The sequence below is a fragment of the Lampetra fluviatilis genome, chromosome 65, assembly GCF_964198595.1.
Source record: "Lampetra fluviatilis chromosome 65, kcLamFluv1.1, whole genome shotgun sequence".
In the NCBI taxonomy this organism is placed as follows: Eukaryota; Metazoa; Chordata; class Hyperoartia; order Petromyzontiformes; family Petromyzontidae; genus Lampetra; species Lampetra fluviatilis.
Genome location: NC_136339.1, coordinates 4,749,294 through 4,772,452, shown reverse-complemented (window position 1 = coordinate 4,772,452; position 23,159 = coordinate 4,749,294). Strand labels below are relative to the sequence as shown.

Here is a 23,159-nt window from a genome sequence, read left to right as displayed (position 1 = left end):
ACACACACACGCGTGTACACACACACACACACGCTCGTACACACACACACACACGCGCGTGTACACACACACACACACACTCGTACACACACACACACGCTCGTGTACACACACACACACACGCGTGTACACACACACACGCGCGTGTACACACACACACACACGCTCGTGTACACACACACACACACGCGTGTACACACACACACACGCTCGTACACACACACACACACGCTCGTACACACACACACACACGCGTGTACACACACACACACACGCGTGTACACACACACACACACACGTGTACACACACACACACACGCTCGTACACACACACACACACACGTGTACACACACACACACACGCGTGTACACACACACACACGCTCGTGTACACACACACGCTCGTACACACACACACACACGCGTGTACACACACACACACACACGTGTACACACACACACACACGCGTGTACACACACACACACACGCTCGTACACACACACACACACACGTGTACACACACACACACACGCTCGTACACACACACACACACGCGCGTGTACACACACACACACACAAAGATAAAGATCCCCCGTGTAGCCTTAACAGACTGTAGGGGCAAGTGCTGTTAGCGAGCACCTATGAAGGCCGGCACGGCACACGAGGGGGTGGGTGGCCAACACCACGCCCGACCGCCTTTGTCTCCCCAGTGGCGATGTTTACACACCGCACCAGGTACTCATTTAAGGCTGAGTCGACCTAGGGGAGGCCCAGGACCGGTTCAGATAATCGTCACCGGTGTTGGCCGTGAGCGGGAATCGAACCCGGGTCGCCAGGTTCATAGCGCAGCGCGCTAACCGCTGCACCACCGCTCCCACACATATACACGCACTCATACACACGCGTACACACGTTAAGCAGTGTGACCTCTTTCTGTGTAAGTGCTGGAACTGTTGACCTCATTGAGCTTTTCTCGTGACCCAGGCGGACATCGACTTCACTGAACTACCCCAGCAGGAGAGCCGGAGTGATGGCCGGTGAGTGTGAGAGTGAGTGTGTGAGTGAGTGTGTGTGTGTGAGTGAGTGTGTGTGTGTGAGTGTGTGTGGGTGAGTGCGTGTGTGTGTGGGTGAGTGCGTGTGAGAGTGTGAGTGAGTGTGTGTGTGAGTGTGTGAGTGAGTGTGTGAGTGAGTGTGTGAGTGAGTGTGTGTGGGTGAGTGAGTGAGTGTGTGAGTGTGTGAGTGAGTGTGTGAGTGAGAGTGTGAGTGAGTGTGTGAGTGAGTGTGTGTGGGTTAGTGTGTGTGTGTGTGGGTGAGTGCGTGTGAGAGTGTGAGTGAGTGAGTGTGTGAGTGTGTGAGTGAGTGTGTGAGTGAGTGTGTGAGTGAGTGTGTGAGTGAGTGTGTGAGTGAGCGTGTGAGTGAGCGTGTGAGTGAGCGTGTGAGTGAGCGTGTGAGTGAGCGTGTGAGTGAGCGTGTGAGTGAGCGTGTGAGTGAGCGTGTGAGTGAGCGTGTGAGTGAGCGTGTGAGTGAGCGTGTGAGTGAGTGTGTGAGTGTGTGAGTGATTGTGTGAGTGAGTGAGTGGGTGAGCGACTGAGTGAGTGAGTGTGTGTGTGTGTGAGTGAGTGTGTGAGTGAGTGTGTGAGTGAGTGTGTGAGTGAGTGTGTGAGTGAGTGTGTGAGTGGGGATTTGCCAAGAACCGGTACCAGCTGTGTCAAGATCGACCTCTGTGGAGGAGGCTCGTGAAGGACGCTGCTACTGGGCAGTTGGAGGCAGTCGCCCTCCAACAACAACGGAGGGCGAAGGAGCGACGCTCACAACAACGAGCGGAGCGCCGGGTGGCTAAATCGCAGCGAATTGGCACAGTAGGGGGCACAGGTGGTGCATCAGCCAGTCATCTCGGCCGGGTACGGGTACCGGTACCCGTTTGCGACCCTGGTGCGGCCGGGTACGGGTACGAGGGGTAAGGAATCAAAACCCGTTTGCGACATCTGCCCCGCGCCCATCTCTGTCGCCTCTAGGCCGACGGGAAGGGCTCCGCGCAGCCTGGCCAACGGGGTCGGAGGTCAAGGGTCGCACGAGACTTCACCTCTCAACTCTCGAAGAGCAAACGACGAGGAGGAGGACGAGGAGGAGGTAACGAGTGGGTGGGAGAATGGGTGGGTTATTGGGTGGGAGAATGGGTGGGTTATTGGGTGGGTGATTGGGTGGGTGATTGGGTGGGTGATTGGGTGGGTGATTGGGTGGGTGATTGGGTGGGTGATTGGGTGGGTGATTGGGTGGGTGAGTGACTGGGTGGGTGAGCGAGTGGGTGGGTGAGCGAGTGGGTGGGTGAATGGGTGGGTGATTGGGTGGGTGATTGGGTGGGTGATTGGGTGGGTGAGTGACTGGGTGGGTGAGCGAGTGGGTGGGTGAGCGAGTGGGTGGGTGAATGAGTGGGTGATTGGGTGGGTGATTGGGTGGGTGATTGGGTGGGTGATTGGGTGGGTGATTGGGTGGGTGATTGGGTGGGTGAGTGACTGGGTGGGTGAGCGAGTGGGTGGGTGAGCGAGTGGGTGGGTGAATGGGTGGGTGATTGGGTGGGTGATTGGGTGGGTGATTGGGTGGGTGAGTGACTGGGTGGGTGAGCGAGTGGGTGGGTGAGCGAGTGGGTGGGTGATTTGGTGGGTGATTGGGTGGGTGATTGGGTGGGTGATTGGGTGGGTGAGTGACTGGGTGGGTGAGCGAGTGGGTGGGTGGGTGAATGGGTGGGTGATTGGGTGGGTGATTGGGTGGGTGATTGGGTGGGTGATTGGGTGGGTGAGCAAGTGGGTGGGTGAGCGAGTGGGTGGGTGATTGGGTGGGTGATTGGGTGGGTGAGTTACTGGGTGGGTGAGCGAGTGGGTGGGTGAATAGGTGGGTGATTGGGTGGGTGAGTGACTGGGTGGGTGAGCGAGTGGGTGGGTGAATGGGTGGGTGAATGGGTGGGAGAATGGGTGGGTGATTCCGTGAGTGGGTGGGTGGGTGAGCGAGTGGGTGGGTGAGCGAGTGGGTGGGTGAATGGGTGGGTGATTGGGTGGGTGAGCGAGTGGGTGGGAGAATGGGTGGGTGATTGGGTGGGTGAGTGACTGGGTGGGTGAGCGAGTGGGTGGGTGAGTGGGTGGGTGATTCCGTGAGTGATTGGGTGGGTGAGTGATTGGGTGGGTGGGTAAGTACATGAGTTTGGTGGGTGATTGAGTCAGTGATTGGGTGGGTTAGTCGGTGGGTGGGTAGGTGAGTGAGTGGGTGAGTGAATGGGGTGGGTGAGTAGGTGAGTTAGGGTGAGTGATTGAGTGAGTGGGTGGGTGATTGAGTCAGTGATTGGGTGAGTTGGTGGTGAGTGAGTGAGTGGGTGAGTGAGTGGGTGGGTGAATGGGTGGGTGATTCCGTGAGTGATTGGGTGGGTGGGTGATTGGGTGGGTGGGTAAGTACATTAGTTTGGTGGGTGATTGAGTCAGTGATTGGGTGGGTTAGTCGGTGGGTGGGTAGGTGAGTGAGTGGGTGAGTGAATGGGGTGGGTGAGTAGGTGAGTTAGCGTCAGTGATTGAGTGAGTGGGTGGGTGATTGAGTCAGTGATTGGGTGAGTTGGTGGTTAGTGAGTGAGTGGGTGGGTGAGCGAGTGGGTGGGTGAATGGGTGGGTGATTCCGTGAGTGATTGGGTGGGTGAGTGATTGGGTGGGTGGGTGAGTGCGTGAGTTTGGTGGGTGATTGAGTAAGTGATTGGGTGGGTTAGTCGGTGGGTGGGTAGGTGAGTGAGTGGGTGAGTGAGTGAATGGGGTGGGTGGGTGAGTAGGTGAGGTAGGGTCAGTAATTGAGTGAGTGGGTGAACCTCGTGAATGAGTCAGTGCGCAAGTGAGTAGGTGGGTGATTGAGCCGGTGATTGGGTGAGTTGGTGGTGAGCGAGTGGGTGGGCGAGCGAGTGGGTGGGTGAACGATTGGATGGGTGGGCCATTAAGCGGGTGGGTGTGTTTGAGTGTGTCTGTCGTTGTGTGTGTACGTGTGTGTGGGGAGCGGTAGTGTAGTGATTAGCGCTACGCTGCGCTATGAACCCAGCGGCCCGGGTTCGATTCCCGTTCACGGCCAACACCAGTGACGATTATATGAACCGGTTCCGGGCCTCCCCTAGGTCGACTCAGCCTCAAATGGGTACCCGGTGCGGTGTATAAACATCGCCACTGGGGAGACAAAGGCGGTCGGGCGTGGTGCTGGCCACCCACCCCTCGTGTACCATTCTGGCCTTCATAGGTGCTCGCTAACAGCACTTGCCCCTACAGTCTGTTAAGGCTATACGGGGGATCTTTGTCTTTGTATCTACACCCGCGCGCGTGTGTGTGTGTGCATGTACACAGGAGATCCCCACGATGGAGGAGCAGAGGGCCCCATCACGGAGCTCCGCAGACCCAACCATCGACTCGTTAGGGGACACAGACACAGAGCCAGGTGAGTGAGCGTTTGAGGCTGAGCCTACCTAGAGGTGGCACGGTGCATTCAGCCTCCCCAGGTACACATAGAAATTTATATCAGCAAAATACTGTACATGCATGTTTCTAAATGTGGAGGGGGAAAACCAGAGGACCAGGAGAAAAATCCACGCGACCACCATGGGGAGAGAGACACCGCAAACTCCAAATATACAGGCCAGGGTAGGCATCAAACCCACGACCTCCTGCGTACCAGGCGAGAGAGTTAACATCTCCTAGCCACCACGGCGCCCTGAACTCCTCTCTTTCCCAACTCTTCCCTGCAGGCGACGGCCTCCCAACCGCGGACAGCGACGGCGAGAGGAGGGGCGGTGTGTCCTGCGACTCGGGCCTAGCGACGCAGGCCTCATCCTCCCCCTCGCCTGGGCACAGGCCCCCGCTGCTACAGGAGGAGGCCGAACAGCAGCAGCAGCAGCATCAACAACAGCAGCAGCAGCATCAGCAGCACCAGCAACAGTGATCCCGCGAAAGCCCCAGGTGTCTCTCTCGTACAGAAACCTCCCGCGGGCCAACTTTGTACCCACTGGTGGCCATTTTTTGTACCGCGGGAACCCGTTTTTTTTAGCACCGCTGGTGGCCACTTTTCTTTTTTACATTATAGTAAAAACGGCGGCCCTATTAGCGCTGTTTGGCGGCCGCAGTAGGCTTGTTGTCTTCCGATATCTGAAGGCCGATGATGCATTCGCAGTCGCGCGCACTCCAGCAGGATTGCTTCAAACGTTGCCTTCGCCTTGTGGCGACGTTTTCTCGGTTTTGTGCCGGGGACGGCCCATTTTTATGAATTCCTGTTTTTAAGCGGCAGAATTTTAGCAAACCTGACGGCCATTTTGGTACCGCTGGCGGCCATTAGCACCGATGCCGGCCATTTTGTTTATTTCCCGTGGCCATTTAATCCCGCCGGCAGTCATTTACGGCCGTTTTTCCTTATCGGATTGGAGCAGGGTTGTTGCCGCTTCTGAGGTACACAAAAAAAAAAACCCGGGTACATAGCATGGGAACATGGAGAAGAGGAATATCTCACAATAGCGGAAGAGGGGAAAACAGCACTACATGTGAATGCGGATTATTGTTCTTGTTATGAAGCAACTGAGAAAGAAAGAAAACCCACCGGGACTTTGAATGTCCCAGGAAGACTGAACGGTCTTCCCAGGACCTCAGCTGCCCGGCTCAACAAAACGACGTCCCTGGAAAGGCCATGATGGGTGGCAACCCACTCACTCGCTAGCTGGATTACTCACCCACTCACTCATCCAGTCACTAAATCACCCACCCGCTCACTCATCCACCAAGTCACCTAATTCATTCACCTGTTCGCTCATTGTAACCCACTTACCCAGCCACCAACTCACCCATACATCCACCCACTCACTCGTCAACTTACCAATTCACTCACCCTCACTCAACAAGAGGACAATGATCCATTAGAACACCAGGACCAGGTGGAAACCCTTGTGCTGGGGGCCTTCTCTGTCACTGCCGCCCTCCTCCGTTTTAGGCGAGGCAAACGGTTTCGCCCTACAAAAGCGTGGCCATCTTGGTTAATGGAAAGTGCCGGATTGCGATGGGCGGGGCTGTCCTTCTTTGCTTTAAATGTCCTTTGCTTGAGATGCTAAACCGCGCGTTCTCACCCGTTAATGCACATTTTTTTCCCGCAAACATTTTTCAGACGGAACACATGTTTCCCCTTCCTACCTGTGATGGCTTATAAGGGTGGCCATATTAGGCAAGGAAATGCCACCAGTTTACTCTACATTTAGCCATCTTCGGGTAAGGGAATGGCAGTTGCAGAAGGCTGCCATATCGTATAAGTCTCGGTTATCTTCAACCATCGTGGCGGGTAAGCCAGTTACATAGAGCAGCCATACTGGGTAAGGGGAAAGTCTCAGCTTTTGTGATGGCCATCTTGGGTAAGGCAGTTGCAATGAGCAGCCATCTTGGGTGAGGGAAAACGTCTCGGCATCTGCCCTGCCAACTTGGGTAAGAATATGTAATGAGCAAGCCATCTTGGGTACGTGGGTGGGGGGGGGCTCAGTATCTGGAGGCCATGTTTAGTTAGGGGGGGAAAAAGTCAGCATCTGGTGGCACTCTTGGTTAAGGACATTTTTTATGAGTAGCCATCTTGGGCAAGGAAAAAGGCTCAGTATCTGGTGGCCATCTTAGGTAAGGGAAAAAGGCTCAGCGTTCTTGGCCGTCTTGGGTAAGGGAAAAAAGGCTCAATCTGGTGGCCATCTTGGGCAAGTAAGAGTTTTTGCGAGCAGCCAACTTGGGTCAGGAAAAGAGGCTCAACATCTGGTGGCCATCTTTGGTGAGGGAAAAAAGGCTCAGCATCTGGTGGCCATCTTGGGTAAGGAAGTGTTTTACAAGCAGCCATCTTGGGTACGGAAAAAAGGCTCAGCATCTGTGGCCATCGAGGGTAAAGGGACATTTTTTTTGGGTAAAAGGAACAAACTCAGGCTTTTCTTACGACGGGATAGAGAGACGAGGCATTTCGGTCCGGTAGACCGGTAGAGTCGCAGTACTTACATATCTATAGACAAACTCGCTCGCCATTCATACCTATAACCCTTGAACTTTGACCTATCACTTAAATTTAGGCCAATTGTAAATATAATTGTTCCGGTGCGTTTGTTTTTAATCGTTTTCTATGTGTACGCAAGCGGGTGCCGTGCGAGTGAGAGAGCTATTTTATACTATGAAATGAGAAACTGTACAATGTAATAATGTTTTTTTTTACGTTTAAACCGTGTAATTGTTCGTTTCTTGTACTATTTGTTGTTTTTACTTTAAAACAACAACAACAACAACGAACTTGATTGTGTGAAGAAGAAACAAAAAAGACGTTTCGAACCGGAGTTTGCAGCGGTCCGTCCGTTTCAATTTCAGTCACGTGGTTTACCGTTCAAAAGTGCACGGCCGCTCAAACTTTGCTTCTCCAAACATCCCTCTGACACGGCCATTACAATCCCACTTTCCTCCCCCCTCCTTGAGAAAGATGCCCTCCCCCCCCCTCAAGATGCAGGGATCGAACCCGTGACCTCAGCAGTCAGTGGCCGGTTAGCGCAGCGTCTCCCTACGAGACCAAATCGCGTGATACAACTCTGGATAACGAAGCTAAGCCTGATTATCATGACTGCACACATTGACATAATCGCAAGCATTCGCATAAATTAATACGATTATCTCCGTGATTATCATAATTTTATGCAGAAAATTACATACATTAGCGTAATTCCACGCTTTACGCATTTTTCCAATTTTTATTAATTTTTATTATTTTTTATAAAAATTTCATAACCCGACATATACAACACAGCCCACCTCCCGTGGTTAAGACAGTGAAGGATGAAGCTAGTACGGGACCTCTAGCATATTCGAGATTTGAAGCTTTCGTGACTTTACCGAAAAAACCTAAGCGTATGAATCCTTGCAGTCACGAAAGCTTCAAATCTAAAACATAAATATTAAAACACGTACATTTCTCACTTGCATCGTAAAGTAAATTGTATTGTTTAATTTGCTACACAGCCAGATAATACGACAAACCGCTAAACCTGAAACACACGGTCGTTCGTAAAAGTTGAAGGGCGGTATAGTACTATAGCAATAGAGCAAGTGCAGAATCACTGAACCCGAATTGATAGCTTGAAAGCGTTTAGCGCGGGGGCCCTTGAAATTGCGGGGCCCGTAGCTACTTGTGTAGCTACTTTTGCTACTGGGATCATTCGACACTGGCCCCGGGCGACAATGCGGCAAGTGTTCGATAAAGGTCGCGCTTTTCAACAAAGCCGAAAAAAAATGCATTGCTATTTTCGTACACTTGGCGAAGGCAAAAAGGTCACCGCCCCGTTCAGAGACAAGATTCTCTCGCGTGGAGTGGCGTTGCTATCGGCCGACTATCCGTAGAGTCGATCCGATACGAATGGAAATCTCGTGTTGCTATTGGAGTAAACCGGAGCACGTTGATCGCGGGGTTAATGAGTGAGCCCCCCATCTGCTCGTAACGTGGGGGTGCCGGTCAACTTCCCGTAGAGTTCCTCTTCTTGGTTCTTTCGGTGAAGTCACGTAGAATGGAAATAATAAAATAATAAAAATAAAACATAATAATTTTTTTCCCATAAATATGCTAAATTCCTCTTGATATGAAAATTATTTTGTCAAGGCGCTCTTCCCCCCTCCATCCCAGCTTAAATAGACGCTCCAAGCCTGGTGGTGTGTCATTCGGACTCTGTCTTCTCGACAGACCTGTTCTTCACCTGAGGACGGCTGCTTGCGTTGTGGCCGAAACGTCGTGAGAATTATTTATGTTTCATTTTTATTATTTTATTATTTCCATTCTACATGACTTTACCGAAAGAACCAAGAAGATGAATCCCTGCTGCAGTCACGAAAGAAGCTTTAAATTGAAATTTTCCCGTAGAGTCTTTGCGATATGCATGGGTGTTCTTCCTTGAAAGCCGCGGTTTTATTCAACTCCTGTCTAGAGAGCGAGAGAGATAGGTGTTTGGATCGGTACCTACGCGCGCGTTTAAAATGAACTTTATTTTTGTAACGGTTAATCGAGTATTATTATTTTTAATATCACCGTCACTGTATATTGTGGTTCGTCGGTTTTTTTTTATTTGTAAGCAAATAATCGCTGACTCGGCGCAATGTAAGCATTTGCCGAGCAGGGCGTGTGTCAATATTAGGGTAAATGGGTCTCGGAAAATGAAATTTAGCTGATTTGATTTTTTTGTTATTTTCAAAAGAGGAAAAGGTGCAGATTTAAAACGCCGTGGAGGGAATGTGGAACGCGCCACGCACTTTGACCACGTGGGCGACCAGCGGATCTCAGCCACCGCAGCATGGGCGGCGGACGATTGCCCAAGATCTGCGGTCCTGTGTTTGGATGTTCGGCCAACTCGGTTCGATAAGGGTGTACGTTGTAATTCTTTCGCACCGTGCGTGCTAATCGGAGGTGCGAGGGTAAGGATGACAAACTTACAAAGACCTTAAGAAGCAGTTCTAAAGAAATGAATTTGTCAATCTTGACGATTTCAAAGTGCATAGCGCCTTGTGGCTTTCTAATGTATATGCACGTTGAACTTATTTCACACCGACCACGTAATCGGAGGTGCGGAGGGAAGGGCGGCAAACTGAAACGGTTCCAAATTATCTTCTTGGTTCTTTCGGTAAAGTCACGTAGAAGGGAAATAATAAAATAATAAAAATAAAACATAATAAAATAATTCTCACGACGTTTCGGCCACAACGCATCATCATTCAGACGCTGTCTTTCCGACAGACCTGTTCTTCACCTGAGGACGACTGCTTGCGTTGTGGCCGAAACGTCGTGAGAATTGTATTTTATTATGTTTTATTTTTATTATTTTATTATTTCCCTTCTACGTGACTTTACCGAAAGAACCAAGAAGATGAATCCCTGCAGTCACGAAAGCTTTAAATCGAAAGGTTCTAAATGAGTTTTCAATCTGGATGATGATCTAAAAGTGCCGCAAATCCCCGCGGGGCTTCCTGATATCGGAAGAGCGAGTTCCTTACGGACGAGGAAACTGGGAGGACCCGCAGAGAACAACACATCGTGTGAGATGGTGCATGGGGGGGTGAGAAACGCTCAATCACCGTACGGATGGGAATCATCCCACTTGCTGTACTGCCTTCATCTCCTGTCTACGAGCCTGGAGATGATAATTAGTTTTTTACCCTTCTATCTGGCAACAAAACTGACACCTTTTTTTACAAGGAGTCATGTTTGCATAGACCACAATACCTGCAGCCATAATGCACTGTCCTTGAAGTTGATTGGTCCACACCCGAGACAGCTTTCCTGAGAGCCTAGTCTCACATGGGTTGGACCAGATGACGCCAAAAGGCATATATTATCAGAGTTATGTTTTTTGTTTGCATTATGGCTGCAGGTATCGTGGTCTATGCAAACATGCCTACTTGTAAAAAAAGGTGTCAGTTTTGTTGCCAGATAGAAGGGTAAAAAAACAATTATCATATTTTTTACTGGCAAATGAGGTTCCATTGGTGAGCGTGGAGATGTTTCTAGATTTGAAGCTTTCGTGACTGCAAGGATTCATATCCTTCGGGTTTTTTTCGGTAAAGTCACGTAGGTAAAAAAATTAAATTAATAAAAGTTAAATGGAGATGTTGACTGGGTGCCTTGGTAGCTGGGAGATGTTAACTACCTCGCCCGGTATACAAAAAGTCGTGGGTTCGATCCCGACCCTGACGCCTGGCTGTATATTTCCAATTTGCGGTGTCTCTCTGATTTCTCTCTCCCCGTGGTGGTCGCGTGGATCTTTCACCAGGTCCTCCGGTTTTTTCCCCTCCACATTTAGAATTGGCGTTAAGAGTATATGCGGGGAATCTTTTGACTTTTGTTCCGTGACAGCCGTGTGGGGGTGTTTGTGGCTCAGTCATTCGAAGCGGTCGCCAAACATTTACGGGGTCTCTCTTACCCTAATGGTGACACACGCGGTGAGTTATGTAGTCTTGTGCTTCGGTGAATGTGTGTAAAGTCCTTTATTTAACCACGTGAGCGCCCGTTGAGTACTCAACGTCTCTTGTAAGTAAATAATAATAATTTACCTTTTTTGTTTTATTTAACCATGTCAGAGAGAGTGAATCGAGATTCACTGCCTCTTGTGATTCATGTGCTTTATTTAACCAGGCGAGAGAGCCGTTCATAGACCAATAGAGTTACATTAACCCATAGGCTCACGCAGACACCCGTAGACCCACACAGAGACACGTGTGCTCACAAAGAGACCCATAGACTCACACAGAGACCCATAGACTCACACAGAGACCCACAGAGTCACAGAGACCTCTAGCGATACACAGAGACCCATAGATTCATCACACAGAGACCTATAGACTCACCACACAGAGACCCATAGACTCACACAGAGACCCATAGACTCACACAGAGACCCGTAGGCTCACACAGAGACCCATACACTCACACAGAGACCCATAGACCCACATAGACACCCATAGACCCACACAGAGACACATGTTCTCACACAGAGACCTATAGACTCATACAGACACCCATAGACTCACACAGAGACCCATAGACTCACACAGAGACCCGTAGACCCACACAGAGACACGTGCTCACAAAGAGATCCATAGACTCACACAGAGACCCATAGATTCACAGAGATACCCATAGACACACACAGAGACACGTGTGCTCACACAGAGACCCATAGACTCACACAGAGACCCATAGACTCACACAGAGACCCATAGAGTCACAGAGATACCCATAGATTCACACAGGGACCCATAGATTCACACAGGGACCTCTACCGATACACAGAGACCCAAATATTCACACAGAGACCCACGGACTCACACAGATATCCATAAACTCACAGAGACACCCATAGATCCACACAGAGACACATATACTCATCACACAGAGACCTATAGACTCATACAGACACCCATAGACTCACACAGAGACCCATAGACCCACACAGAGACACATGTGCTCACACAGAGACCTATAGACTCACACAGAGACCCATAAACCTACATAGAGACCCATAGACTCACACATAGACCCGTAGACCCACATATAGACCCGTAGACCCACATAGAGACCCGTAGAGTCACAGAGACGAGACCCACAGACATACAGGAACGACCCGTAGACTCTCACAGAGACCCACAACCACTCCATGAATGGAAATTCAATTCACGGCCAAACATCCCAGCAATGTGGCGTGACCCTCGCGCGTGTGGCACGAGCCTCCTGGCCAACGGGTCTTGAGACTCGGGCGAGGAGGGCAGCGATGACCATCATCACCATCGTCATCCTCATCGTCTCATTGTCCACATCATCTACATCGCCACGTGATCCACTCCGAAAGGCGGCCGCTCAACAACGGCCCCTCACCGATGGCCGGCGGTGTGTACCAGAGGTCGCAACCGGGTACCCGATACCCGTACCCTACCCGATACCCGGCTACCCGTACCCGGCCGGGTACGGGTACCCGTTTGCGACCCTGGTGCGGCCGGGTACGGGTAGGCCGTGAGTCACTGGCGAGTCACCGTTTGTCACTCATTTCCCAACGTCTTGTCTCTTCTCACAATTCAAGTTCCCAGAATCAACCCACCCGCGCCTGCAACGTGGCTTCTACCCAGAGGTCGCAACCGGGTACCCGATACCCGTACCCTACCCGTACCGATTCCTGCCCACGGTCACCAACACCAGTGATGATTATCTGAATAGGTCTTGGGCCTCCCCTAGGTCAACTCAGCCTCAAGTGAGTACTTAGTGCGGCGTGGTGCTGGCCACCCACCCCCTCGTGTGTCCGTGCCGGCCTTCATAGGCGCGGCTACTCGCTAACAGCACTTGCCCTAACAGTCTGTTGAGGCTACACGGGGGTGGGGGGGGGGGGCTGTGTCTTTAGCTTTGTGTCGGTGCTGAATGTTTCTTTTTTTGAATGGTTAAGCCTCGTCCTGTCGATCACATCCGTAAACAAAATGTTTTTGTCGTTGTTGCAAAGTGTAATTAAATTAATACCGTTGTAATAACCTCGTGTTGTGTGATGCTGCTGCTGCTGCTGATGTTGATGTGTGGCTGGAGAGAGGCCCACACGGACCCGCACAGGGGCAAGAATTCACACCATTGGAACCTCCTTTGCCGGTAGCAAAATATGATTTAAAAAAAAAAATTTTACCCTTTAATCTGGCAACAAAACTGACAGCTTTTTTTTTTACAAGGAGTCATGTTTGCATTGACCACAATACATGCGGTCGGAATGCAAATAAAAAAACACAACTCTGATAATGTATGCACTGTTCTTGAAATTGATTGGTCCACACCCGAGACAGCTTTTATTAGAGCCTAGTCTCACATGGTGTTGGACCAGATGACGCCAAAAGGCGCACAACTCAAAGACAATGCACCATCAGAGTATGAGAGCTCGGGGTAAAGCATTTACACAATTGGAACCCCATTTGCCAGTAGCAGAATATGATAATTGTGTTTTTACCCTTCTATCTGGCAACAAAACTGACACCTTTTTTTACAAGGAGTCATGTTTGCATTGACCACAATACCTGCGGTCGGAATGCAAATAAAAAAACACAACTCTGATAATGTATGCACTGTTCTTGAAGTTGATTGGTCCACACCCGAGACAGCTTTCTTTAGAGCCTAGTCTCACATGGTGTTGGACCAGATGACGCCAAAAGGCGCACAACTCAAAGACAACGCACCATCAGAGTACGAGAGCTCGGGGTCAAGCATTTACACCATTGGAACCTCCTTTGCCAGTAGCAGAGACACACATACCCACGTAAACTTACCCACGTAAACTTACATACCCACGTAGACTTACATACCCACATAGGTGGCACAAAAGTCAGGACACACAGGGTTATTTAATGAACGCTAACACTGGCCATGAATGAAAACATGTAATTGTTTATTTTCTGCAAGTCAATATTTTATCTCTCGTCTCTGGTTCTTTCGGTGAAGTCACGTGGGTAGAAAAAAATAATAAAAACACGACGTTTCGGTCGCAACACAAGTGTCCGTCATCAGGTGACGTCATCAGATGACGTCATCAGGTGAGACAATGATATGCTGTGGTGGCTTTTCACTGGTAGGAACCTCCTGGTTACACCAGCCCACAAGGGATTCTTGTGTCCGTCTGTCCGTCGTGCAGGGAGGAGCTGGGTGGGGAGGGAGGGGCTTGGTGGGGAGGGTCGGGCTGGGTGGGGAGGGGCTGGGTGGGGAGGGTTGTGAGGGGCTGGGTGGGGAGGGTCGGGCTGGGTGGGGTGGGGCTGGGTGGGGAGGGAGGGAGGGGCTGGGTGGAGAGGGAGGTGCTGGGTGGGGAGGGTCGGGCTGGGTGGGGATGGTGGGGAAGGGCTGGGTGGGGAGGGGCTGGGTGGGGAGGGGAGGGTGGGGAGGGGCTGGGTGGGGAGGGGCTGGGTGGGGGGTGGGAGGGGTGGGGCTGGGTGGGGAGGGGCTGGGTGGGGAGGGAGGGGCTTGGTGGGGAGGGTCGGGCTGGGTGGGGAGGGGCTGGGTGGGGAGGGTTGTGAGGGGCTGGGTGGGGAGGGTCGGGCTGGGTGGGGTGGGGCTGGGTGGGGAGGGAGGGAGGGGCTGGGTGGAGAGGGAGGTGCTGGGTGGGGAGGGTCGGGCTGGGTGGGGATGGTGGGGAAGGGCTGGGTGGGGAGGGGCTGGGTGGGGAGGGGAGGGTGGGGAGGGGCTGGGTGGGGAGGGGAGGGTGGGGAGGGGCTGGGTGGGGCTGGGTGGGGAGGGGCTGGGTGGGGGGTGGGAGGGGTGGGGCTGGGTGGGGAGGGGCTGGGTGGGGAGGGTGGGGAGGGGCTGGGTGGGGAGGGTGGGGAGGGGCTTGGTGGGGAGGGGCTGGGTGGGGGGGGGGCTGGTCACCCCGTGGTGCCCTTATAAAACTCAACGTTTCACCTACTCACGCCGGCTTGTGCCCGCCCTCACAGTCGGGCATATTTGCGGAATACACCACGCCGCCGTTGACCCTGCAGGCCATTGACCGAGCAACCCGACGTTCCTACCAGCTCCCTCCGCAGGACAATGTGTTATAGGCACGGGGGGGGGAAAGGGGGGGGGGGTTTGGGGGGTGCAGGGGTGGGGGCTGGAGGAAATTAGCATATTCATGAGAGAGGGGGGGGAGGGTTTGTGGCGTGTGACTGTTGACGTCAGCGATGACGTCAGCGATTGCTTCACGTGACTCGCCACCCGCGCTGCGATTCCCACCGCGGTTAACCGAAGAAAATACGAATCGATTATTGGTATCGATTCCGGTCATGCATGGAGTCGATTCGATTATTACGCTCCGAGTGTTGAATCCACTTGGCATCAGAATCTTTATTGATCACGCAGATGTCGACTAGATTTAGATTTCTTTGGGTATACAACTTTGTATAAACAATAAAGCGGAATCGATTCTCTTTAACGGTGTTCGGATCGATTCCGTATTAGTTGCGCCGCAGTCAATAGTGGAATCGATTGAGGTGACTTAACGTCAGGAATCGCTTCTCGAATTCACCGCAATCAGCTGAGAAGTCGATTCCAGATCGGGCGTGACTTAGTCGGGATCGATTCCTCTACCGTTAAGCAACGCAACAAATCGATTCTCTTACCGTCAACGAGAATCGAATCTCGACGGGCGTGAGCGTTGGGTGCGTGTGCGATTTCAATAGAAAAACAGAATCGAAGTCGATTCGTTTCGATTACCGCGAGAGTCGATTCCACCGCACCCAGAATCCCCCGCGCGTGTGCGATCAGCTGACTTGGGGGACTGAGGTAAGAGCTTGATAATTAGAAGATTAAAAAATCCTCAAATTCACCTAAAACATTAACATTTTTGCATCGTTAACAAACCAAAACGAGATAAACACAAACAATTAAATCTTAACGCGACAATCGTCGAATCAATGCGGCGTGAATTGCGTTTATTGACGGGTTGAATGGGCAGGCGGTGACGTCATCGCCGCCTACTAAATTAATAAATCGTAATAATTACACAATTGTTTATCAATTAATCGGGAGTTATTGTTAATTAGCAACGCATTGGGTGAAGAGGTTTTTGCTTCCAACGCTTCGTACGAGTGTATGGATGCGATGGGGGTGGGTGGGGGGGGTAGTCGATTGACCATACTTCACCGCTCCGGTCAATGGGGTTTCAGTGTTTTGACGGCGGTGCTGGGGTTTAGAAGCTGTGGGCAGATTCGCCACTGATGGTGGCCGTGAGCTGGAGAGAGAGAGAGGGGGTGGGGGTGGAAGGGGGCCAGTCGAATCCGTGTGTGGCCGGGCTCGGAGACGCAGCGTCGCTAACCGATGCGCCACCGCTCCCCCACGCAAAACCCTCACGGCTCTCCCCTCTGCCTCGCCACCGTGAGGTCAAATATATTTTTTTGTTATAAAATAAAATCGTCAGAGGTCATTATCAAGCAGATGTCGCAAACGGGTTTTGATTCCTTACCCGTACCCGGCCGCACCAGGGTCGCAAACGGGTACCCGGCCGTACCCGTACCGTACCCGGCCGGGTAAGGGTATCGGGTACCTGATTGCGACCTCTGGGATGAAGCCATGTTGCAGGCGTGGGTGGGTTGATTCTAAGAAACTTGAATTGTGAGAAGAGACAAGACTTTGGGAAATGAGTGACAAACGGTGACTCACCAGTGACTCACGGCCTACCCGTACCCGTACCCGGCCGCACCAGGGTCGCAAACGGGTACCCGTACCCGGGTACGCGTAGCCGGGTATCGGGTAGGGTACGGGTATCGGGGGGTATACCCGATTGCGACCTCTGCTTTACGTCTCTCCTCTCTGTCTCGCCACCGTGAGGTCAAAAATTATATTTTTTGTATAAAATCAAATCGTCATCGGTCATTACCAATCCACTGCTGGATTTAAAGTCTTGCTTCGTGTGTGTGTGAGGGGGTGGGGGGGGAGAGTTGGATACTCGTTTGACCATACCTCACCGCGCCGGTGAATGGAGGCGTTTGCTGCAATTGAAGTTGACGTCAGGCTGGGATACTTCGGTTAAGAGACTCGCCACTGATGGTGGCCGTGAGCGGGAGAGAGAAGGGGTCGAATCTTGGGTGGCCGGGCTCATAGACGCAACGTCGCTAACCGATGTGCCACCGCTCCCCCACAACACTCCCTTCACGCCCTCTCTCTCAGTCTCTGACATTAAACACATTGTCCTGCGGAGGGAGCTGGTAGGAACACGTTGGGTTGCTCGGTCAATGGCCTGCAGGGTCAACGGCGGCGTGGTGTATTCCGCAAATATGCCCGACTGTGAGGGCGGGCACAAGCCGGCGTGAGTAGGTGAAACGTTGAGTTTTATAAGGGCACCACGGGGTGACCAGCCCCTCCCCACCCAGCCCCACCCCTCCCACCCCCCACCCTGCCCCACTCTCCCCACCCAGCCCCTACCCACCCTCCCCACCCAGCCCCTTCCCACCCTCCCCACCCAGACTCATCACACAGAGAGCCATATACTCATCACGCAGATAGCCATGGCGATTTTGGTGATGGTGTCGATGGTGATTGTGGTGATGGTGATGATGTTGATGGTGGTGATGATGATTGTGGTGACGATGTTGGTGACTTGGTGTTGATGGTGATTGTGGTGATGTCGGTGGTGATGATGATGGTGATGTTGATGATGATGTTGATGAAGATGTTGATGGTGATGTTGATGATGATGGTGATTGTGGTGATGTTGATGGTGATTGTGGTGATGTTGATGTCAATTGTGGTGATGTCGATGGTGGTGATTCTGGTTTACCTGCTTGTGTGCATTGCCGGTGATGTTGGATTTAGCCGGATCTGACCTCAAATACGGGCGATGCCCCGGGCTCATAGAGCCAGCCTAAGGCTCCATTAGCATTCTCAGGGTTCAGTGTAAATGCCTGACGTTTATAGAGCCAGTCTGAGGCTCACGGAGCCAGACTGAGGCTCACGGAGCCAGACTGAGGCTCGTTTAGCGTTCTTGGGTTCAGTGTTGATATCTGGCGTTCATAGAGCCAGACTGAGGCTCGTGGAGCCAGACTGAGGCCCTGAGAACCAGACTTGGGCTCGTTTAGCGTTCCATTCATAGACCCAGACAGACTCATACAACCAGACTCAGGCACCCTTAGCATAATGAGAGGTTCAGTGTTAATATTTGACGTTCATAGAGCCAGACTGAGTCTCCCTTATCTCTCCCTCTCTGCAAGATGCTCACTGCATCGTGCACTTTCAGATGGCCGTCTGGAGCGTTCCTTTAAATCATCCACATTGAAAACTAATTTCTATAGAACCATTTTCTGTATAGTGCGGTTGGCTACGTACGGTGCGAAAGAAGTTAAACGTTTTCTTGGTTCTTTCGGTAAAGTCACGTAGTGGGTAAATAATTAATTAATAAAAATACAAAACAATACAAATTCTCACGACGTTTCGACTGCAACACAAGCAATCGTCATCAGGTGTGAAATCAAGTCACGTTAGAAGGGAAATAATAAAATAATAAAAATACAAAACAATTAAAATTCTCACGACGTTTCGACTGCAACACAAGCATGCTCAGGGGGTGGTGATCTTCACTCATTTTTAGAGGAGGGGGTGGGGGGAGCGGGGATGCCACTTGGCCGCTAAGACATCACCAGTGTGTGAGCGAGAGTTGCCACATCGTCGAAAACCATTGGGAGATTGTAACAGCAGCACGCTGATGATGATGGCTGCGGGCTTTCCACCATTTGTCAGAGGTCGCAAACGTGTTTTGATTCCGTACCCGTACCCGGCCGCACCAGGGTCGCAAACGGGTACCCGTACCCGGCCGTACCCGTACCCTACCCGTACCCGGCCGGGTACGGGTAGGGTACGGGCACGACGTTTGGACTGCAACACAAGCAATCGTCTTCAGGTGTGAAATCCACAGCAAGAAATTTTCAAATTTTCAAATGTTCTTGCTGTGGATTTCACACCTGATGATGGATTATCGGTAGAATTAATGAAGTTTGGCTTGCAAAGTAAGCGAATGAGTGAGTTGGTTATCGGTAAAATGAATGAAGAATGGCGTGCAAAGGTTGAACTCCTGAGTGAGTAAGTGAACTGATTTAACAGGTGAGTGAGTGAGAATGAATGAAGAATGGCGTGCAGAGGGTTGATCTCCTGACTCGCTCACTGAGTGAGTGAACGAGTGAGTGAGTGAGTGACCGAGCGGAGCCAGAGCCGGCCACAATGCCTCCGCTGTGGTTGTGTAAACACGCTGGCAAGGGCACGTTGTCTTCTTCTCGTTGCCGGTCCGTGCCGGTCCTCTCTCGCTCCCCTCGCTCACCCGGGGAGATCCGGCCTCTGCTGCTGCTGCCTGGCATAGACGTGGAGCGGGCGAGGGAGGGGGAGACACGGGAAGTGGGGGGATAGCTCACAAGTCAGAGGAGTTGCTTGCGACTCAGAAGTCGCGGGGAGGCTGAGAGCTGGGAGTTTGCGAGAGTTCTCTGCGTGTGTGTGTGTGTGTGATCAAGTGGTTCACAGGAGCAAGGTGAGTGGCCGTGTGGGTGAGCGAGTACGTGGGTCGGTGTGTGAGCGAGTGTGTTTTTAATTTGTTTCGCACCGTACTTTGCCAACGGCGCTAATCGAGTTGCGAGTGATGAATGTGGAGTTGATGGTGGGCGAATGAGTGAGTAGGTGAGTGGGTGGATGGGTGATTGGGTGAATATGTGAGTGAGTGATTGGGTGAATATGTGAGTGAGTGAGTGGGTGAATGAGCGAGCAGGTGGGTGAGTGACTGAGTAGGTGAATGTGTGGATGAGTGAGTGAGTGGGTGAATATGTTAGCGAGTAAGTGGATGAATTAGGAGTGTGTAGTGGGTGAGTGAACGAGTCAGTCGATGGGTGAATGAGTGAGTAGGTGAGTGGGTGGATAGGTGAGTGGGTGGATGAGTGATTGGGTGAATATGTGAGTGAGTGAGTGGGTGAATGAGTGGGTAGGTGAGTGGGTGGATGAGTGATTGGGTGAATATGTGAGTGAGTGAGTGGGTGAGTGAGTGGGTAGGTGAGTGGGTGGATGAGTGATTGGGTGAATATGTGAGTGAGTGAGTGGGTGATTGAGTGAGTAGGTGAGTGGGTGGATGAGTGATTGGGTGAATATGTGAGTGAATGAGTGAGTGGGTGATTGAGTGAGTAGGTGAGTTTGTGGATGAGTGAGTGAGTGAGTGGGTGAGTGTGTTAGTAAGTGGGTGAATGAGGAGTTGGTAGTGGTTGAGTGAGCGAGTCAGTCGATGGGTGAATGAGTCAGTAGGTGAGTGCGTGGATGAGTGATTGGGTGAATATGTGAGTGAGTGAGTGGGTGAATGAGCAAGCAGGTGGGTGAGTAAGTAGGCGAGTTTGTGGATGAGTGAGTGAGTGGGTGAGTGAGTCAGTGGGTATGTTAGTAAGTGGGTGAATGAGGAGTTGGTAGTGGTTGAGTGAGCAAGTCAGTCGATGGGTGGATGAGTAAGTAGGCGAGTTTGTGGATGAGTGAGTGAGTGGGTGAATGAGCGAGCAGGTGGATGAATGAGGAGTTGATGGTGGCTGAGTGAGCGAGTCGTGGGTGGGTGAGCATATTCATGAGTTGGGTGAGTAAGTGGGCTTGTGAGTGGTCCATGAGTGTGGATGTATGTTGAACTTCTTTCACACCGTATGTAGCCAACAGTGCTAACTGCAGGTAGTGGGTTAATAAGTGAGTGTGTGGTTGAGTGAGTGGGTGAGTGATTGGCTTTGGTGATGGAGTGAATGAATGAGTCAGTGGGTGGGAGAAGGTGAGTGAGTGAGTGGGTGAGTGAGTGGATTAATGTGTGGTTGGGTAAGTGAATGCACGAACGGGTGAGCGGATTAGTTGGTGAGTGAGTGACACCACCGTGTCAACCCACACGGTTTACCCCGTATTCTTGTACGGGGAATTGTGGTTTCAGGTCCACACGTGTCTTTTGTTTGTGTTTCTCCCTCGCGATGAGACTTGTATGATGAACATTGATATTTATAAGGGCACGGGGTGACCATTAAGGTCTGAATGGGTCTGTAATAAGGTAGGGCACTGATAAGGGTTTGACAGGTATGCGTGAGTGTGTTGGCGAACGAGTGATAGGTGAGTGTGTGTACGGAGGGGTGAGCGAGTGGGTGGGGAAGTGGGTGAGTGAGTGGGTGAGTGTGTGAGTGAGTGAGTGGGTGAGTGAATGGGTGGGTGAGTGGGTGAGTCGATCAGTGAGTGAGTAAGTGGGTGAGTGAATGGGTGGGTGAGTGAGTGGGTGACCGAGTGTGTGAGTGAGTGTGTGGGGAAGTGGGTGAGTGCGTGGGGTGAGTGAGTGTGTGGGGAAGTGGGTGAGTTAGTGGGTGAGTGAGTGGGTGAGTGTGTGATTGAGTGAGTGAGTGAGTAGGTGAGGGAGTGTGTGGGGAAGTGGGTGAGTGAGTGGGTGAGTGAGTGGGTGAGTGAGTGGGTGAGTGAGTGTGTGGGGAAGTGGGTGAGTGAGTGGGTGAGTGAGTGGGTGAGCGAGTGGGTGAGTGAGTGGGTGAGTGAGTGGGTGAGTGAGTGGGTGAGCGAGTGGGTGAGCGGGTGGGTGAGCGGGTGGGTGAGTGGGTGAGCGAGTGGGTGAGTGAGTGGGTGAGCGAGTGGGTGAGTGGGTGGGTGAGCGAGTGGGTGAGTGAGTGGGTGAGCGAGTGGGTGAGTGGGTGAGTGAGTGAGTGGGTGAGCGAGTGGGTGAGTGGGTGAGTGGGTGAGTGAGTGGGTGAGCGAGTGGGTGAGTGAGCGGGTGAGTGAGTGGGTGAGTGAGTGAGTGGGTGAGTGAGTGAGTGGGTGAGTGAGTGAGTGAGTGAGCGAGTGGGTGAGCGAGTGGGTGAGTGAGCGAGTGGGTGAGCGAGTGTGTGTATGTCTCTATGGGCGTGGTGCTGGCCACACCACCACCTCGTGTGCCGTGCCGGCCTTCATAGACGCTGCTCGCTTGCAGCACTTGCCCTCAGAGTCTGTTCAGGTTATACGGGTGGCCTTTGTCTTTAATTTTGTGTTGCCGCTATTAGTGTCTGCGCATCAGCGCCGATTGTTTAATGTTCGGCCGTGAATGCTGTTTCCAGTAAACATCAGCACTCGGGAGACAAAGGCGGCCGGGCGTGGCGCTGGCCACCCGCCCTTCGTGTGCGCCGTGCCGGCCTTCATAGGCACTGCTTGCTGTAAGCAGCACTTGCCCCAACAGTCTGTCGCGGCTACACGGGGGATCTTTGTCTTTGCGCGCGAGTATAACCTGCACGCGCGTGTCTCTCCGCGTAGGTCTGGACTTTGCTGTGATATCCAACAACTCCACACCGGTACGTGCACACGCGCACACGCGCGCACACACACACACACACGCACACACACACGTGCACACGCGCACACACGCACACACGCACACACACACGTGCACACGCGCACACACGCACACACACGCAATCACGCGCACACGCACACGCACACACGCACACACACGCACACACGCGCGCACACGCACACACGCACACACACGTGCACACGCACACACGCACACGCACACACACACGCACACACGCACGCACACGCGCACACGCACACGCGCACACGCGCACACGCACACACGCACACACGCACTCACGCAATCACGCGCACACGCACACACGCAATCACGCACACAGGCGCACACACGCACACACGCACACACGCAATCACGCGCACACGCGCACACGCACACACGCACACACGCACACACGCATAACCCGCATTACAAAGACGCACGGACACAGAGGCACAGGTCCCCCATGTAGCCTTCGACAGGCTGTTGGGGCAAGTGCACGCAGAGTGACCACCAAAACCCCGCGTCGCGAACAACGACACGGCCACCGGTCTGACGTCGAGAGCCACGCAATGTCACACACTGTCACTCAGTGCCACTCAGTGCCACCACCCAGTGCCACCCAATGCCACACACTGAGCGGGTGAGTGGTGGGTGAACGGTGGGGTGAGCGGGTGGGCAGGGTGAGCGGCGGGTGAGCGGTGAGCGGCGGGTGAGCGGTGAGTGGTGGGTGAACGGCGGGTGAGCGGTGAGTGGTGGGCGAGCGGTGAGTGGTGGGTGAGCAGCGGGTGAGCGGGTGTGAGCGGGTGAGTGGCGGGTGAGCGGGTGAGC

At 52.5% G+C, this 23,159-nt stretch overlaps 2 protein-coding genes across 2 annotated transcripts in view; both read left to right on the top strand.

The window, feature by feature from the left end:
• The window catches only part of LOC144952035 (uncharacterized), a 14,764-nt gene extending 4,484 nt beyond the window's left edge, over window positions 1–10,280 (top strand). The window contains exons 4-7 of the mRNA XM_078882427.1: window positions 986–1,038; window positions 2,017–2,131; window positions 4,363–4,453; window positions 4,761–10,280. Coding sequence (XP_078738553.1) covers window positions 986–1,038; window positions 2,017–2,131; window positions 4,363–4,453; window positions 4,761–4,954 — 453 coding nt within the window. The 3' untranslated portion in view covers window positions 4,955–10,280. The remainder of the gene's footprint in view (window positions 1–985; window positions 1,039–2,016; window positions 2,132–4,362; window positions 4,454–4,760) is intronic.
• Window positions 10,281–15,738: 5,458 nt separating this feature from the next.
• Window positions 15,739–23,159, top strand: part of ATP6V1A (ATPase H+ transporting V1 subunit A) — a 29,789-nt gene continuing 22,368 nt past the window's right edge. Inside the window, 2 exon segments of the mRNA XM_078882462.1 lie at window positions 15,739–15,808; window positions 22,292–22,329. The gene's annotated coding sequence lies outside the window, so the exon portion shown is untranslated.